This window comes from Bombyx mori, chromosome 15 (genome assembly GCF_030269925.1).
Source record: "Bombyx mori chromosome 15, ASM3026992v2".
NCBI classification, from domain to species: Eukaryota; Metazoa; Arthropoda; class Insecta; order Lepidoptera; family Bombycidae; genus Bombyx; species Bombyx mori.
The window spans coordinates 127,456-147,716 of record NC_085121.1 but is presented as its reverse complement, the minus strand read 5'-3'; the positions used below and the strand labels follow the sequence as shown (position 1 = coordinate 147,716).

The 20,261-nt window shown below is 42.3% G+C and overlaps 2 protein-coding genes and 2 long non-coding RNA genes across 10 annotated transcripts in view; 1 reads left to right on the top strand and 3 right to left on the bottom strand.

Annotated features, from left to right (window-relative positions):
* The window catches only part of FaR (FMRFamide receptor), a 117,007-nt gene that overhangs the window by 13,097 nt on the left and 83,649 nt on the right, over positions 1-20,261 (top strand). The window lies entirely within an intron of this gene.
* On the bottom strand, positions 132-14,007 carry LOC134200144 (uncharacterized). The gene is made up of 2 exons (XR_009974926.1): positions 12,159-14,007; positions 132-336 (listed from the first exon to the last, which is right to left on the bottom strand). It is a non-coding gene; the product is annotated as an uncharacterized LOC134200144 (long non-coding RNA).
* LOC134200143 (uncharacterized) lies at positions 2,416-12,150 on the bottom strand. Of its 2 annotated transcripts, none has more exons than XM_062672359.1 (2): positions 8,541-12,150; positions 2,416-8,091 (listed from the first exon to the last, which is right to left on the bottom strand). In XM_062672359.1, the coding sequence occupies exon 2, from the start codon at positions 5,618-5,620 to the stop codon at positions 3,569-3,571; it is 2,052 nt and encodes a 683-aa protein (XP_062528343.1). In that variant the 5' UTR covers positions 5,621-8,091; positions 8,541-12,150; the 3' UTR covers positions 2,416-3,568. The 2 variants fall into 2 exon arrangements, with proteins under 2 accessions (XP_062528343.1, XP_062528344.1); XM_062672360.1 differs by having other exon boundaries at positions 2,416-7,952.
* Positions 14,386-20,032, bottom strand: LOC134200146 (uncharacterized). Its single transcript, XR_009974929.1, has 2 exons — positions 18,332-20,032; positions 14,386-17,293 (listed from the first exon to the last, which is right to left on the bottom strand). It is a non-coding gene; the product is annotated as an uncharacterized LOC134200146 (long non-coding RNA).

Sequence of the window (20,261 nt, the reverse complement as noted above, 5' to 3'; positions counted from 1 at the left end):
TCAAATTAGAAAAAAATTACAAAAATTTCGAAAGTCACTCACAATTTAGGGTTGTCACTTTATCAATTTAGATTTATTTAATATTTATCGGGACGCGTTTTGTTAAGACAGGTGGAAAAAAAAAAAAAAAATCTAGTTACGATGAATGTATTATTTGCAAACACGGAATTTCAGATTCTGTGTAAAAAATCCAGGAAACTTGTAAATACGTTTTGTGTTCGATAAATTACTTGCCCAAAGAGTGCATGCTGATCTTGAGCTGATGATCTAAGTTGCCCAGAGAAGCAGTCCACGCCGAGCCGACGCGGACCATTCAATATATTTTGATCATGTCGTCTAGATTATAAAAAAGATCTTATTAATTAACATATTCAATTATATAAAAGTACGTGAGATGAAAAGATACTCCCAGGAGGACGCTAATTAATTTTCGGTATCGCTAAGGTCTTCATGCAAACGGTTTATTGGACCGTTGGCGTGGGTCGTTCAGCATCAGAAAGCACTTGAGTCGGGTCTTAAAACATTATCAATAATGTTACCATTTGCTTAACTTCTATTAAACTTTATTTTAGTTTGGCGTCACTGTCCATCCGTGCACTTCGACAAAATTATTTACCCTTTTTGACTGTCATTAAAATTCTGATGTAGGAGGTAATAAGCCGTTATAATACATTAACGATCAGAAGCACCCACACACACGATAACATTCATATTATTCGTATGATCATTAGCTTTCTTAAATTAAATGAATTTCAATTTAAAATATGTAAATAAATTTAAATTTAAAACAAATCAATTTAACCTTAAATAAAATCAACGTTCTTGATTTAATATTTTATTGCTAAAACGGGTTGATGAGCTCACGGCCCATCTGGTTTTAAGGGGTTACCGGAGTCCATAAAGATCAACAACGTAAACGCCACCACCCACCTTGAGATATGAGCTCCAAGGTTTCAGTATAGATTACAACGCCTGCCCCCCCTTCAAACCGAAACACATTACTGCTTCACAGCAGAAATAGGCAGGGTGGTGGTACCTACCCGTGCGGACTCACAAGAGATCCTACCACCAGTAATTACGCGAGTTATAATTTTGCGGATTTGACTTTTATTACGCGATGTTGTTCCTTCACCGTGGAAGTCATTCGTGAATATTCGCTAAGAACGTATGTATTTGATCAGAAATATTGGTACATGGGTTTTGAACGCATCAGGAATATCTAAGGCTTTACATAGAACTATTTGTAGGGGTTATCTTTTCCGCTTTCCCTAGAAAACGTTAAGTTACACGAGAAACAAGCGTTTCAGAACTTTATCTTGATGGCTTTATCAGCACATTTCCTAATGACAAGCTGTACAATTTATTACTTACTGTTATGAACTAAATAAATATCGTTCGGATAACACACTTTGTAGATTATTTTTAGTTTTATTCACGTTCGTGTCGTAGCAGCTTTATGCAGACTGCTCATTCATTACCTCTCCAGGCTCCAGACTAGTAACATGGGTTTTTCTGATAGCCTCATAATATTACGGATATAATTAATATGAACTGTTCATATATAAAACTGTGATCCTGGTTGAATTGTATTCAATAAATTTCTTCATATTTCTTCTAGTAGATTTTTAGTAGCTCCGTTAAAATATCCTGGCAACACAATTTGTGTAAACAAAATGGCGGCGAGAGATATAATATTAATTTGTCAGGACGCGAGCGCTAATCCCTCGGATCGTGGCTTGTTATTCGAGATAGCCCAGGTCCATAGAGCTCATTAATCTTGCGTTCTCCTGATATATGGACGAGGATAATTATGTCGTTTGAACGAGCGTGGTATTAGCTGTTAGCTCACTTAGGATTAGATTGATCGTTCATAATTTCGGCTTCCTGCAAATGGCGTACCCTTGTCTGGTCTGGGTTGGTCGGGGCTGGTTGGTTGGTTGTGGGTTTGTTTAATGTCTCCTAGTACGACACAATAAGCGTACAACGTCTACAACTAGCGCACGCAGAAAATACTATATATTGTATTATATTATTATAGTATAGTATAGTATTGAGTTTTCTCTCGTTTTCTTGACTCGGTTTAGTTCCTAGCTCCCGCCCTGAAACCTTCAGGGAAGAGGAGGTTCGGACTCCCTTGAATTTATGAAAACTCTATTACCCAAAACTTTACTTATTATTGTGCATGTGTGTATGGCTGCTTGTTTTTGTATTATGTGAATGTTTATATTTGCTTCCAGTTCGTTTATGTATCTATGTATATGTAAGCTTGAGGGTAGATATTATCTTGTTGAACACCAAGTAAAACGATGTCACCTTTTGATTCCTGATTTAATCAACAATATGTTATCTTAACAATTCACTTTAACACTTGTCCAACTTGTTGGATGCTTGGGTTTCTTGAATAAAACTCCCACAATCGATTTTGTGCTTGTATTTCCTTTATACAGTGTTTTTCTTGATTTTTACATTGCGAACGAGTTAGCTTGGCACGGCCATTAATTGAAGTGTGTAAAAATTGTGTCGGTGAACATAAATAAAAATTTAACATTGCTCAGTAAAATTTCGTAGGCGTTAACATCCTCCCCCCGTTGAAAGTCGATTCTTCGGGTTTCAACCCTCTAGTTCTACTGCGGTAGGCAAAGCACACAGACGAACCAACGGGCGGCGCACGCAGCCTCTAGAAGTATTGACGTCAGCGACTCGAGGTACTCCATCATTTGGACCATAAAATAGTCTGGATATGCGTCCAAGTCTCCAGCAGAGGGGAGGAACATCATCTTCTTGCAACAGTACCAAATCTCCTACATTTGGTTTTGAAGAATTGGTCTTCCACTTGTGGCGTTGTTGAAGCTCAGCAATATATTCACGCTGCCAGCGCTGCCAAAAATGTTGATATATTTGCTGTAATCGAGCGTAGCGTTGCAAATTATTGTAGTTGCAGTTTTCCAGCACAGGCGAAGGAAGAGCAGTGAGAGCCCGGCCAATGAGAAAGCTCCCGGGAGTCAGGCAAAGGAGGTCATCAGGAGAGGGTGAAATAGGACATAATGGACGGCTATTCAATATAGCCTCTACTTGTGCGAAAAGAGTAGATATTTCTTCGAATGTTAAGTGTGAATTACCCATAACGCGCTTAATGTGAAATTTTGCGGATTTTATTCCGGTCTCAAAGATTCCGCCAAAGTGAGGAGCGTAAGTTGGTAAAAATACAAATTTTATTCCATCCTCACTTGCAGAATCAGATAAAGATTTAGAGTTTATTTTGAAAAAAATATTGATTCATTTAGAACCCGCTACAAAATTGCGTCCGTTATTACAGAACAACTCAGTTGGCCTGCTCCGGCGTGACACGAATCTGCCAAATGTCATGAGGAAAGCGTCCTTTTAAATTCAATAATCGTAATTTGGCTAAGTTGTATGACTGTCCAAGACAGTTGGGTGATTCCTTTAGAGGTTAACTCACTGAGAATTTACCGGACTCTAAGCGGAAAGTGTGGGATAGAAAATGAGATTCACATGCCTTCTCACTTTCACTCAATTTGGATCAGTTAGGAATATTGTATTCTTTTTTTTATAATAAATAAATTGATTTTAAAAATTTGAATCTTAGTGGAACTTCTTCAAGTTCCCAGAATTTAGTTAGGTCATTGTGAATTTTAGTATTGTCATCATTAAGACTGTTTGATATTATGGAATGGTTACATTGTACTGTTTTGTTTTTGTGTGATGTAGTGATTGTAGTCATAGGACCCGAAATAATCCAACCAAACTGAGAGCTCCTTAACTTTGGATTATTAGGACCGAGAGAGTGAGTCTCGCGGCCAAGAATCTCCCAGAAAAGATCGGCACCGATGAGTATTTCAATCGGCGCTGGTTGGTGATAGTTAGGATCTGCTAATTGGATGCCTTTAGGTATTTGTATTTGTGTAGTGTCTATAGGTAATTTAGGTATGTGACCTGTTATTTGTGGTAATACTAAAAAGCCTGATGTGACGTTGAACTGGTTGACTAATGACCTCAATTGCGCCACACAGGTCTCTGTGACCTTACCGGTATGATTATCGCCTATGCCCATAAGGTTGACATGGCAGTTTGAGTTTGACGGTAAACACAGCTTCTGTTTAAGTGTCTCCGTTATGAATGAAGACTGGCTTCCACAATCTAATAGGGCCCGAACTCTTTCTGTTTGGTTCGTCCGTGGATTAGCCACCTCGATTAAGGCTGTAGTTAACAAAACTTGATTTGTATTTTGTTTAGAAAAATTTACAATAGTATCGTCAGTGCTGTGTGGCACGGACAAGGCACTGGAAGTGAGTCTATTGTTAGGTACAGTATCTACTGGTTTGTGTATGAGAGTATTGTGTCTACCCTTGCACTTAAGACACGGACCGAGACGACAAGTTTGTACCTTGTGACCTGGCCTCAAACAATTAGTGCATAGTTTTAGTTTGTGTACTTCAGCTATACGCTCCTTTACGCTCTTACTAATGAAGGTAGGGCAGTTGTAGATTCGATGACCTTGTTGACACACTACACACGATATAAGATTTGCAGAAGCAGTGGTTTCATTGCTAGTGCAAGCAAAAGATTTTGTATATGGCTTATCTTGCTTATTATTAATATTAGAAGTAGTAAAGTTAAAATGCATTGATTTATATGAATTACGATTTATAGACTCAAGGACGTCAGCACGATTGATTAAAAACTTATAGAAATGTTCCAAATTCGGTACATCATCCAACGCGCCACGACACTCCTCCCATTTCAAAAGAGTGTGGCTGTCCAGCTTTGAGCTCATTATGTGAATTATGAGGACATCCCATTTGTCGGTAGGTTGACCTAGGCTAGACAACGCCCTTAAATTCTTAGTGATGTGATCTACCATAAATCTTAAAGATCTATCAGACTCACGAGTTGTCTGTTGAATATTTAATAATGAATTTAAATGATGATTTATCAACTGACGTTTATTATCATAACGACTGCATAATAATTGCCAAGCATTTTTATAGTTGGAACTAGAAACTTCGAAGTTAGTAATAATGCGTGCTGCATCACCCGTTAAGTATGACATTAAATAATGAAACTTATGAATTGGAGCAATTCGCTCATTGTTATGAATTAAACTCAGAAACGTGTCACGGAACTCAAGCCAACGGAAATATGATCCGTCAAACTTAGCAATCTGTATTTGGGGCAATTTAAATCCCAAAACATCATGATGATCGATATTACACTGAGCTGATGACTGACTAGAGTTAAGATCTTTGTAATTACTTTCGTCATGTTTACTTGCATTATGTTGTTTAATAATGCTTTGAGCGGAAACGATGTTTGTAATAAATAACTGCTCAATGTCATCTCGCTCATCAACCTCGTTTGTCAAATCACTACGATTCAAAACCTCTATCTGAGTCTGCAAGTCGTCAAATCGATTTGACAGTGACTCAAATTTGCTAAGCTTAAGTGTCAATTCAGCAAGTTCAAGAGAAGTTAGTGTTTCTTTTGAGCTTGTCTGAGTTAAATAGTTCCGAAATTTAGTTATTTGCCCCTTTATGGAGCTACGTTTAACAAAAAGATCCAGCAAATCTTGAGAGTCTTTTGCACTAGTTTCACCTCCCATGATAAATAAAAATTATAAGTTTCTAATATATTAAGTAAAAAGTTTGTAAATTAATGTAATATAATTATTATATGTAACTGGTAAAAGAAGCAATAAGAAAAGCAAAGTCTAGTACTACAGATAATGAAATGAATGCAAAAATAGAATAAAATCTGTTTAGTTAATTAATAAATTAAAAATATTAAAGTTATCTCACGCTCCTCGACTAGACGTGACCTGCACTGGAGTCCGGCCCTGCTGCACTCTCACCCGGAACCCTGGGACCCAGCGGGGCTGAACTTCTTTATCGCAGCCATTAGGTAACGTGCGAAGGCGCACCGTTTGTCTGGAATGTTCGGCTAAATTGTGTGAATTGATTGCAAAAACAACAATGCAAGAAAGGATAAAAAATAATAATTAGGCACAGTGGGTATTCAGTTATTTAAAGAACTATCTAGCAAAATTTGTACCTAGCGACAGTACCCGCTTATTGTTGGGTGGCCGTCCGCTTGTCTTCCTTTGTTAATAATATAAATATAATTACTCAATGTAGAAAATAATAACGAAAATTAAGAAACACTTTTTTGGTTTGGATATTTTTATGATGTGGGTAAGACTCACTATGATAAAAACTAAAATGAATTGAAATTATATTGAAAAGATAAAAAAACACTGTATAAAGACAACCAGCACAAGTACAGACTAATCGATTTGGGTAAATAGGAAAAAATGTTATTGGAATTTAGGTTGGTGTGATTATATAGACGGGAAAGTATGGGAAGGGCACTTAGCTGCATTGGCCTGGGCTGCGGCTCGATGCTGATTGCTGATCGATGACCGGCGAGGGCTGCAATGGCTTGAGCTCCAAGATCCCGTGGATACAGTTGAGGACGGCAGCTGGTTTCGGCGAATACGTTTCTGACCGATACTATGACTTGACCATCCGATTGAAAAAATGTTCTTTTCCGAAGAATTTTGAAGGTTCTTTTGACGGTCGCCAGATGTTGGATGCTTGGGTTTCTTGAATAAAACTCCCACAATCGATTTTGTGCTTGTATTTCCTTTATACAGTGTTTTTCTTGATTTTTACATTGCGAACGAGTTAGCTTGGCACGGCCATTAATTGAAGTGTGTAAAAATTGTGTCGGTGAACATAAATAAAAATTTAACATTGCTCAGTAAAATTTCGTAGGCGTTAACACAACTTTAACCAGTACGTACAACAGTCACTGAATCACACAACGTAACAAGGATATAGTAAGTGCACCAGGCAAGCGCAGTCCAACGAATGTCCATTTCAAGGCACGTTCCGCCTTTTTATACTAGCCGGCGCAGCTGGCTTATGAGTCACTTCTGTTGCAGCTGTTGTTTACGAGTGGAACGACACGGACGGCGCGCCTGGCTTGTGTGAGTCACTCCTATTGCACGTGCTATATAACATAAATATCGTTAACGCCGTCACGGCCATACTGACGTGCGCTCGTCCTCGTGCGCGCATTCTTATGGTATGTCTGTGAACAACAAACGTGTTCGTTCATCCTGACATTAACGGATGCAACTTAAAACGTGGTCTATGATATTAACAATCTAGTACGGTTCGGTTCGCATAATTCTTCAGAAAATCCTATACTGGCTATAAATAACCTTCAGACTGCTTACATACCTGGGCCAGTTCATTTAAAACTCTTCAGGTATGTAAGTATGTCCCTTTTAACTTAGACCGGAATTGTTATCCCTTCAGTTTTTCGAACTGGACCGGATAATGCTAGACCGAATCGCAATCCCTGTAGCTAATTGTTGTGGCTAATCTGGATGAAAATCCCTATAGCCAAGCCATTGGACCGGACAGACCCTTCAATGACTTCACACTTTCTTTCTTTTTTTTCTCTTTTTTTTTTTGCTAGTCCGGATTAACATCTCTCTAGCCACATACAATTCTCTTTTAATCTGCGTGTACGGTAGCGTTTGTTAAAACATTTCTTAAACCAGAACATTTATACGGAATTTCTTCAGAAATAGTGCGAGACCGACCATCGTTTTCTACATTTCCAACACCTGCACCTGAGGTGCCTGAGCTTACAGACATTGTATCACTACCCACAGACTATGTTTGCTGTATCGCTATTTGCGGACAAAAATGTCGCTTCTATTCTCAGTGATAGAGTCGTCATCATTAAGATCAGTTTCTTGTTCATGAAACCTCTTACCATTGAATAAATTACTATGGCTTTGTTTTATAAGACTACATTCTGACCCTCAATGGAACATAAAGGGGAAGCCAAAACCACTTATCTGTAACACACTGAAGCTCTGGAACACACGTTGACGTCTCTGGTTGGACCTGCCACAGCACCTGGAGCAGTGTCGTTTTTCTTCTTGTAGCGCATGGAACACCCAGAAGCTACATGGCTCGCATCACCGCACACGTAACAGCCGACTTGCAGGCGAGAGCCGGGCGCCCACGGATGAGGAGGTTGTTCAGGTTTTGCAGGCTGTATTTTTGTGAGGCAAGTAGTAGCTCGAGCCTTAAGCGAATGTGTGAGAGTCAAAATTAAATCGACACCATCCAATACTTCAACTACTTTAAACGGCCCTTTAAACTTCGTATCTAATTTCGTTTGATTATGCTCTTCGTATTAATGTGTGGACGAGCTCACAGCCCACCTTGTGTTAAGTGGTTGCTGGAACCCATAGACATCCACAGTGCAAACACACCACACACCTTGAGATAGAAGTTCTAAGGTCTCAGTATAGTTACAACCGCTGCCCCACCCTTCAAACCGAAATACACCACTGCTTCACGGCAGAAATAGGCAGGGTGATGGTACCCGTGCGGTCGATGGCACTATACGGAGCACCCGTCTGGTGCCACGTCCTTACCCACGAGAACGTCGCCGCGCTGCGACGCCGGCAGCGCGCGATCGCAGTTATTCAATGATACCTCACAGTCTCCTACGAGGCGGCGCGCCCTAGCGCAAGTGCAGCCGGAGCGCGGGGGCTCCAATATCGGCAGTCCGTGCTGGAGGCGTGGTCTCGTCGTTTGGCGGACCCGTCAGCCGGCCTCCGTACCGTCGAGGCGATCTGCCCGGTTCTCGCGGACTGGGTGGGCCGCGACCGCGGAAGTCTCACCTCCGGCTACCTGTGCAGACTCACAAGACATTTTACCACCATGCAAACTTCTTACCGCAACAAATCTTACCAGCCACCACGCAAACTACAATTTTACGGGTTCCACCTCTCTTACACGATGTTACTCCCACACTGAGGAAGCCAACCACGAACACTTGTCAAGCACGCACAAGCACGCACTTCACCGGAAAAACCTGCATCCGCCAGCGGAACCCGAACACCGCCGCATCGCCAGACACGAACGCACCGGACGTCTTATCTTACAGGTCACGACGACTTCAGATGTGTCAATTTCTCTTCCCCACGGAAACTTGCTTGCTTTCTTGTTTGCTTGCTTGCTGGAGCCCGAAGTCATCGAACGTGTAGTGTTATTGGTATTGAATCGAGTAGATTCTAAAATTTCAGCGACAATTCACAGTCTCATGTCCTGGTTTACTGTACTAGTGCCATATAACTCTAGCAATAGTCATTGGCTTAAAAACGATTCGTGTCGGAACTACCCACTCGTCATGACAGATCCATTATTGCGATCGAAGTTTCACTTGAGATTTGCACTTGCCTTAATTTCTTGCAATAGCTTGTTACGTGTTGTATTTCCGTTAGTAAACGCCATGTGATGACGTCGACAGTCAAACTGGGCAACATGAGCCAGAACGTAAGATGTGACGATTTCTTCGTGGCTCAGATCTTCCATCGAGGTAACAGAGACGTTATTACACGACTTACGTATGCTGCATTCACGTTCATGTGGCGTACCACTACTAGTATTCTGATCTGCATCATGTTTTTTTTTGCTGTACTTCGAACATGTTCAAACACGTCACGCCAGTGAGAGTAGAGTCCTGATCTCACTTCTGATGTAGCTGTTGTTTACGAGTGGAACGACACGGACGGCGCGCCTGGCTTGTGTGAGTCACTCCTATTGCACGTGCTATATAACATAAATATCGTTAACGCCGTCATATACTTTTTGCCACTACGCCTGTTGCGCCTATTACTATGGGGATGGTTTCTGTGTGTGTATTCCAGAGTCATGTTAGTTCTACTTTTAAGGGGTGGTATTTACTAAGTTTTCCAGTTCTTTTGGTTCTGTATTGTAGCCAGATGGTACAGTTATATCTATTAAGTAGGTTTTATTTTCTGTCTTGTCTATGTATATTAATGTCTGGTCTATTGTGCTTTATTGTAACGTCCGTCTGCACTGGTATCTCCTACATTAGCTTCGCGGAGCTGCTTTCTTTTATCCGAGGTTGAGTCAAATTCGCCTTCCACCATAGCGGGTCTATTTCATAATTGTGTTTTCTTCCTATTGTCCACCAAATATACTTTCCTATGTTGTTATGTCTGTTCACATAGTAAGTGCCGGCCAGTTTTTCACATCCCGAGATTATGTGCTCTATGGACTCGTCTTTTGCTAGGCATAGGCGACACTTACCATTGAAGAATTTCTTTAGAATATCTCTTTCTATTTGTCTCGTAATTACTGCCTGATCTTGTATAGCGAATACTGAAGATTCAATATGTATTATATATATGAGTCATTTGTGTTATCACGGTCGGCGGCACGTCTATTACTAGCGTCGATTATCCTATTATTGTGGCTTATCGTGCTATCGTGCATCGTTGAACTTATCGAAAAGTTCGATGTTGAATTTAACCCATAACAACAGCCCGCTAAGTTAATCGCAGGTTCTTCTCAGCAGTCGCGATGCCGATCCGGTAGTAAATACAATTCGCGAAACAACTGCCTTTGAGCTAGAGAATCCCATTTCACCGGGCTGTGCCCACGCTCGCCCGCCTTCAGAGCGAAGCTGAAAAAGCTTTCATCAAAACAGATATAGACAGACATTAATAGTAAGCACCAAGACAAAGAATTAGGCAACTTGTTGGTCACGACCCTCGACCTAGCACGTACGAGTAGTTAGGGGGCTAACTACAGCAACACCGAGCTGGATTCAATTGTATTGGACATAACCCTTCAAGCCCTAACGCACGACTCTACCGTACATTCTTACCTTGAACTGCTTAACAAACTTACTGACAGCAGTGAGTAGTCAGCAGCTAGCTGCAGGTCGTGTTCCTGTGGGAGCGTCACAAAACACACACGTTTCGTTAAAACATAGCACATCAGTGTCGTGTTTCTAATTTGCATCGCAATGAACGCCTGGACAAATATGTATAATGTGTGTTGTTGCGGACGTAGCGGCTGCGCGTACAAATAGACTGTAACTGAACAATTCTAGGTTTTTATTTTATTTTATTGACAACCTTTTTATTCTTTTCTCACCAAGTTTAATATAATTTAGACCATCATTACCGTGTTATCGAACCCAACCTTTTTTTTTTCGGTCACACTTCTTACGAGGTATTCCCGCCTAGGTGGCACGCGAGGTTTGTGGGGCTTGAACGTCTGCAGATGTTGGGAGCAGACCGCGGGCCCAAGGATATTTTAGGGCCTTACCGAATCAAACGACTACGGGTCAGAACTCCCGAAGAGTAGGGGGTTCCCGCGGTCAACACTACAACCAGACTCGCGGTGCCACTTTGGGGACGCCCGACCGATGGGTCGTCGAGGTCATAGTCGACCAATGATGCCGGTCTCTCTGGTGCAGCGGCCCGTCCGTCCCGTGTTTCGAGACACCCCCTAGGTCAAAACCAGCCTGCCGGGTCGGAATTTGATATACTGTCGACCGGGTTGCTCTTCTTACACAGTACGTCCGGCGACGGCAACGCGGACCGCACCACAGACCGCAGTCGCCGACGCGCCGTCTCATCCTCCTGGTGCCAGCGTACTAGCGTGACAGTAGTGTGTGGCGCAGCCTCGAACCCCTCTGGTCCTCTCGTTACCATCACCGGGAGGAGACTGCCTCCTCACAGGTGCCGAAGTTGGACCAACGCGTTCCTCCGACTCCTGGAGGAAAGAAGGGATCTCCCTCTCTCCTTCCGCCGCCAATGGTGGATTCGCAGAAGTCGAGCATCGCCTGCTAGGACTCGTCACGGCCGAGCATCGTAGCCACGACGGTCGGGAGTGACGAGGATGTAGCACTGCTTCGCAAAAGCGGGCCTGACACAGCCGTGTCCTGTACCGCAATCCAACCTATGTTAACCAGTAAGCAATCGTAGGATTTGGTTTAAGTTATTGCAGCGGCCATAGTTGAGTACAAATATACGCTAGGGGAAGAGCTTTTCATTATGTTATTGTAAATATATTATGGTGGTTATTTCTGTCGCGAGCCTTTCTTAAATTTTGGTTTAATAGCGTTTTACAATGGTATTGATGTCTCGTCTTCCTCCATAACTGGTGGGTGACGACATTCACTTCGGATTCACTATCTACTCCGGACATCAATTAAAACCAGGCGGGACGTGATTCCTTGGCATGCTATTGGTTACAATTAAAATACTGTGAAATAATGTAGAACGGAGTTACCTCACATTTTCCGCTACACCAAAGACACGTGCTTTGATTGACGACCGTGACACCGACAATTGGTTCATGATTATTCATGACCTTCCAGAATTGCGCGTAAATAGAAAAAACCCGATTCGTACGAAATGAAAAGTTTTAATATTACGTTATATTATATAATTCTCCTTAACATCGGCTATAAGCACGATATTGTCCACTTTGAGTCTCATGATCTAAATGTTGTCGTTTTGACTATTTGACTGGCGAGAGAAATATCCAGTATGACAGAGTTTGTACTAGATTAAGGAGTGAGGTCCGTCATTACGAGATTCACGTTTTATGGATGTCTTTGGTTTCGAAAGAACATTTTCGAAGTGAAAACTTTTTTACCGCCGTTGTCATTTGAAACTCGTTGTAACGAAAAAAAAACACCAAGAGGAGACAAACATGTAGATCTATAAGATTTACCTGCAAAAGAATATAAAAGAGATATAATAGAGCTGAATATTTCCGCAGGTTTCACCTCTACGCGATGTGAATTGACACATGCTTTTTAAGCATTCGCTCTATGCATTTATTTTTATGCTTAGGATGTCCTTCCTCAATTAATGTACAGCGAGGGACAGCGGCCTGGCTTCTGGCGCTGCAGATCTCCGGGTCTTCCCTCTTGCACTGCGCAACCTCAAATTAATTGTTTGATTCTGTGAATTTCGTTCAAGTATATTGCCCCGAGGTTAGTTTGTCGGTTGATGAAATAAGGAGTTACAAATCGCTATGTATTTATGCTTAGTGGAGCAAATGTACGTTGATTTGTGTTCGCGCTGAGCCTGGATGTTATTACCGCTCTGGCTTCGCGGCTCGTTCCCCTACAATCTGTGTTATACGGCTGGTGTCGTAAAGATCCGTTGCGAGCTACAAACATAAATAACGTAATCGGTTTCCTTTGCGTGTAAAGCTACGCCGCCGGCAGCCGGGCCGCTCAGACTCACTCTGAAAAAGTGAGTCCAGATATAACTTAGACTTAGACAAACTGAGACCCATCTGGGACTTTTTATTTATTGCATAGATGAGTGGACGAACTCACGGCCCACCTAGTGTTAAGTAGTTACCGCAACTCATAGACATCTACAATGTAAAAGCCGCCACCCACCTTAAAATATGAGTTCTAAGGTCTCAGTATACAACAGCTGCACCACCCTTCAAACCGAAACGCAATACTGCTTCACGGAAGAAATAGGCAGGGTGATGGTAATTACGCAAATTATAATTTTGGGTTTGATTTTTATTACATGATGTTATTCCTTCACCGTGGAAGTCAATCGTGTACATTTTTTAAGTACGTATTTCAGTGGAACAATTGGTACCCGCCGGCGGGATTCGAACACCGGTGCATCGCTGCATACGAATGCACTGGACGGCTTATCCTTTAGGCCACGACGACTTCAACTATGCGATATAAGGTCGCAGCTTAGGAAACCTCTATACTTGTATGCTTTGAATAGGTAGGGTAGTGGTTTTTTTATTAACGGTGTAGACGGGAAAACGAGCTCACAGCCCGCCTGGGACAAAATCATTACAATTCTACGGAACTTTTATGTAAGAGCAACTGGTTGGGGGAGTATCATTGTTCGACGTTGAAGGCTGGTTCTGGTCCAGTAGGACATTCCAGGACACCAGCGGCACCATCTGGGGCGGCTGTTAGGCTGCCGTACTGAGACGGCAGACGTAGAGTCGACGACTATCGCCTTGACGACCCGTCGGTCGGGTGCCTTAAGTGTGGCGCCGCGGACCTCTTTGTAGTGTTGACCGCGGGAGCCCCCCTTCTCTGCCTGGATTCTAGCCCCGGGCGGAGATTGAACGTCGGGTGAGAGAGTGCAAGAGGAGTCGTTTTTTTTTTGTCGCTTTACATGGGTGGACGAGCTCACAGCCCACCTGGTGTTAAGTGGTTACTGGAGCCCATAGACATCTACAACGTAAATGCGCCACCCACCTTGAGATACAAGTTCTAAGGTCTCAGTATAGTTACAACGACTGCCCCACCCTTCAAACCGAAACGCATTACTGCTTCACTCCAGAAATAAGCAGGGCGGTGGTACCTATCCGCGCGGACTCACAAGAGGTCCTACCACCAGTAATTACGCAAATTATAATTTTGCGGGTTTGATTTTTATTACATGATGTTATTCCTTCACCGTGGAAGTCAATCGTGAACATTTGTTGAGTACGAATAAAATAAAAAAAAAAAACGTATTTCATTACAAAAATTGGTTTATTTGGTCATTTAGTGGGTATGACTCTAAAAACATCCTTTGCCCCGCGGTCTGCTCCAAATGTCTGCTGATCCTCAAGTTCATCTTACCCCACGCGCCCCCTAGACGCTGATACCTTCCTTGTATGAGGTTCGGCCCTCTGACGGAAAAAATATGTGGTGTCAACCCGTGTGAGCTTCCAAAAGGACCTACTATTAGTAAATAACGGCTAGTCCTCGCCGTGCACTGGTATGACACTTAGAGAACGCTGCTGCTCCTTCTTCAGGTAGATCCCTTAGCCATCTTATACGACTCCTACAGGAAGAGATGGGCTGGTGGTGATATTTCAGGTTGGCACCACACAGCTCACCCTGAATTGATCTTTTTATATTATACGAAGTTATTACTTCATCGGGAAAGTCGTTCAGAAACACGTTTGAAGCACATATTTAGTCTTAAAAATCGGCATTTCCCTCGACTCCCGGTCACACCGTAGTCTCATATCTCGATACGAGTGCGTATCAAACCTCGGACACTAATAATGTTAATGTTATTTTTTGTGTTGCTAATGTGATTTATAGCACTAAACTATTAACAAGCTGTCATCGTGAATTAACACAAGAGTATACAATCAGAAACAAAGTCGAGTTTGGCGTGCGTCCCACTTCAACGACATAATTCAGTTTCACGAGATGCAAGCCGCTCTGCCGGCTACGAACACCCACATTCCAAGTCAACAAATGTGTCGGCTACAACGATACTTTATCATTTGAATCCAGTCGTTGGTTTAGTTGTAAGTGACCTTGACCTTGCGCTACGGTACAGTATACCACGCGGTCTGCGTTCAATTCTCGGCTGAAGTAAGCTTTTCGTCAAAGAAATCGTGTAATATGTTACTGACGTGAGATAAAATCTTTGCTTACTGCTTTACTCGTTTGTTTTCGGTGACCATGAAGTAATGACATACGATTTTTGTAATAACAAATAACGCACAATCATTGAAAATCCTTTGGATAATTTTCTTCGAGTCAATCGTTACATGTAATGTGTGTGTGTGTGTGTGTGTGTGTGAGTTGGTCCGCTGGCACGCGACCAACGCGCCCGTTACTAGGCTTCCTGTCCCTCACTCAGATGTTATCACTAATGTTGACTTGGCAGATATCGAATCTTTCACAATTAACTCTTGATTGTGTTAAGCGAATAATAACAATAGTATTACGTGTAGTACCCTATCGAACTTACTGTGGGTTATATTGTTAAAATGTAATTGAGCATTCCTCAGTTTTTGCAAATATAATAGTTGTGTGGTCCGGAAGGAGCCAGAGCGGCGAGCAAACGAAACGGGTTCGTTGAGGAAATTGACTGCTTTGTACACAAATCCCACACATCGCGATGATTCAACATCACATCCTCTGTAGTATCTCCCGCCACGCGTCGTCCTTGGCTTGGGTCAACGTGAATAAATACTGATAAGCGTACACGCTGCGTGGCTTGGGTCGCTCGTGATCCACAGCACTGCCGTACTGCAGACGAGGTCATATTTCGATCATTGACCTAAACCATTCGCACAATGATGTTGCGACGCGGCTGTGTGTTGCGCGGCTTGGGAGCTGGTTGCTGAGTGGCGAGCGAGTTGTCCGTCAGCAGCAGAGACTCACTCCCGGCCGTTTGGTTATCTCCAGTCATTTACTTTATTGTATTTAGAGTTATGTTTAAATGTTGATTTCTGTCCAACAACTGGAAGTCAGATCTTCGTTCCATGCAGATCAATGAACGTTAAATCTCACAGCTTCAACGAAAGCTCAACGATAGCTGTGAATGTTTGATTTACTATTTTAAGTGTTTAAATTAAATCGTTAAAAGCATGATAGTTCCTAAACTATGTAGGGCTGCTTGTAACTGTATGTTTTTATCAAATACACTATTGATGATTCTAGCAATTGTAAATTTTCGTTATTCTGTAATTAAGCTTTTATTTTAATGTATTTATATGAATGGTTTTTAAATTGTTGAAATTTTCAACAAAATAATCATACACTTATGGCCAGCGGTTTCACCCACGTTCAAATTGTAATTGAAGAAATAAAGACACACGCTACATTTTCTCACTCTCTCACTCTCTGGTCTGTAAATAACTAGTCAGTCGACTAGTAGATCTGTTGGGACATCAATTCACGAACCACCGAATACATTGTCGTATGTATTTCAGCAGTTATGAGGGACGCCGCCCTGGTCAGATAATTTACCAGGAGATAAGTACCCTATCTCACCCAGGGCAGGTGATCGAATGCTATTATGTATTTATTATATGTACACTTAAGTAGAGATAATTTGAATATGAGATTTGCGCGATCCGCCTGGTGTGATCGGCGCCGCGTCTCATAGACACCTGTGACCGCGTTGAGGTCTGTAGGGCCACGCGCGACGTGTTGTAGTCGCGGACAGCGCCGGAGCCCGTGGTTGTTTCGCGACGTAGACTGGAACGTGCTCGGAGTGTATTCGTTGTGAAGCCCGACATGGGAAATCTGTTCGTCCCTTCGCCCTCCGTCCGTTTAGGGACAATAAGTGTATTTAGTATTTTAGTTCCATATTTTAGTCGTATTTTCGGAGAGTGACATCCCTAATATACGTCGCTACTAAAAAAAGATTCGGAGAATTAAAACTAGCAGTTAATGTAAAATTTATGATCAGATTTATGTTTTAATGCCTATTCGCCCGTTTGATTGTTGATTTGTTGGAAAATATTTCAATAAAAGTTATTATTGTATCTGACGAGTACTGTGAGCGTGCGAGAGCTTGTATTGCCGGCTGTCGATTATTGTACAGTGTACAGTGTACAGTGTAGAGCGTACAACGCCTTTGTACCCCGGCTGTTGTCGACGCATTCAGATTCAGGTGGGCCGTATGCTGGAAAACAAAGTATAGTTTTAGAATACGTTTGACCGACCTTGCATGCACAAAGAGGAGACCATCACCGAAGCGCTTGCCAGTTCACCTGGTCGGAGACGACGTCGCCGCCGCGCTCGCATCCCGCTAAATTAGTTCATTTTATTGATAAATTAATGAAAATATGGTTCTTATCACGTACTTTCAGCAGAGCTTTATAACACACCCGTAGCTTAAAAATGGAAGTGTCTTTATCTTTACACGAACGAATAATTGCCGATACCTAATGTAAGTTAATACGAAAGGTGCCGCTACAAACGTTCACAAAATAATATATTTATCATATAAATTGTTCGAAATTCGACCTGCGATTCGCGGCCGATACCGTCGGGCCTATCGGCTGGCAAATGTCGGTAAACTTGACATTTATGTTTATAAATCTGTTTTTAGTAACATGATCCGTCGATATAACGCGCGTCGCGTCGTTGTGTGTGTGTGTGATCATACCATGTTCTACTATCACAGCTTCGGAATCGCTTGTTACGAAATCCTGAACGATTTATTGTTAAGCTTCAGGAACATTGTGCCTAATTGTCTGGTGGTTTTGTATGATTTTTATTATTTAAATAGATTTTTTTATCAAAAGACTTTGAATCAGAGCTCACGTCATTCAGAAACACATTTCATTATTCGAGTACCTGCATTTGACGAAAAAGGACATACTTAGTTGTAAGATCCGCGATTAATGACTATTATACTCGTGGGGAATAAAATATTTATTGAATTTGTCTACGCCTACACCCAATCTATTCTACCTGAAAGCAAACAAGACGCACGAGCATATGGAACACCCGGAGCGTGCTGTGAGCCTGCACGGATGGGAACCACAACCCTGACTATTTCTGCCGAGAAGCAGTTTCGTGTTTCAGTTTGAAGGGTGGGATCACCGTTGTACCGTTAAAACAACTTGAGACTCAGTCAAACTGCTCATTCACGTTGTCGTACTGTACCTAAACGTTCTAGAGCCACAGCTAATATAAAACATCAAATAAAACTTACAATAAAGTGAGGCGTCAATTCACAGGCGTCGCGAAACTAATTTCACTGACATAGCGACCAAAATACAAAGAATCGTCACAAAAATAACATTATTTTGACGGAAATAGTTAGTCACAGGCGTGTTTAAAATGTAGGCGCGAAATGTATCTGCAAGCGCTCGGAACAAGCGTGGGAGGTGTCCCTCGTGTCTACACACTGGGCTTGCGGCAAGAACCGAACAGGGACGGAGCCAGCCCGCGACCCCACCAGCAATATCTAGCAGAGAGACGAACCAGCCAACGAACCTATTGGGAATTGTTTTAGAACACTAATAACATATCAGAATCAGCACGCGGTCCCAGTTGGTAAATGACGTCGCCACGCGCTACGCGTCATTGAGATAAAATCACTCAAACCTACTACATTTATTTGGTCTCATTGTCGAAATACTTGTGAGATATGTACTCGTATACTGTATGGCTGCTTTACTTTTTATTGAAAAAAAAGAGAAGTACTTTATGGCCGCCGCTCGTTGACAGTGGCAATGTCAGAGGCACAGCCGAGCCGCTGACGACATGTACGTCACGCACTACATGCGTTTCGTTTACATAATACTCTCCTAATAATGGGATTACTCGTCTACGTTTTACGAGCACTAATCTCGTAACCCAGATCTATCAGTCGGGTTAATATATTGTGTTCTGATCACCGGATATTCATCAACTGGACGGCCGACTGTCAGCCTTGCGGTCCACTGCTCAAACCTCAGAGTAATGTATTCGGTCGTCATTAGCGAAGCAGCTCAGTATTTATTGGGGAATGTCATCTGATTTGAGAAGCGCGTCCGCACTGTGCCGAGTTGCCAGGGCGAGTGGACCGGCCGGGGCGGTGCAGCGATCCTTGCCCACTGCTGCGCTGCTTCAGTCACGTGCTGCGGGGCGCGGGGAGGGTGTGCCGCACCTGCCAGTACCTGCCAGTGGATGACACTACACCCCGAGACGGCTTAAGGACAGCATAGCTCTTACTCTGAGGCACGTGGCAGTGCTTCGAGAAATTATTGGAAGCGGTCCGGTTTAGTATTATTGTACCATCGCCCCGCCCACCACCACAGGATAACTTTGCCAATGTTCATTAAGCGGTATTATTAGTCCTCGGCAGGACATAGCGGCTCGGCCGTGCGCCTGACATCGCTGACGTCTATAACTGACGAAGCCTGCTCTCTGTGAGGTGTGTGCGCTGTCTGTGCGTGTGTGCTTGTCTGCCGACAAAGGGAAAACATTCAATTAATTGCAATAAGTTCGAGCTGGTTTTTCAGGCGGGGCGCTACGGTATCTTCCGTGTACCCATGAGTCCCTCCTGTAACCACTTCAGACCTCTGTCTACACCGTTCAGAAAACTTTACTATTGATTTATTTCTACAAACATTGAAAACAGTTGGCGCGGAGTGTGGCGACTCGTCCGCACAGTGTACCGCAATAATGACTCCACCAGGACGACCGGTTTGTAGAAATTAACGGCGTTCGTTGATTTATTACAAACCTAATATTAAAATTAGTTTTTAAATGAGTAAAAAATTTGATTAATTTTAAGATATACGACATTCTTCGTATATTTCGTTATCCTTCCTGAAATCGTTCGTTTCAATTATTATTATTATTTATAAAAGTATATGTTTAGAGTAACATCTGAACTATAATAGTTTATTGGTTGTGACCAAGACACCTGCACTCTCTCAGGAAATATCACACTCAGATAAGTGAGGCGAGGAGATATTAGACATAATAATATCATTCAAGGACAAATTAGAATTATATTAATCCGTGATTCGCCCCAGTTGGGCTGTGAACACGTCTATCAATTAATGTCAGCCTTAACTATTTCTATCAATTGAATTGGACTACAGTACTGTATGCGATGACTACTAAACTTAGTTTGACGAATATACTCGTAG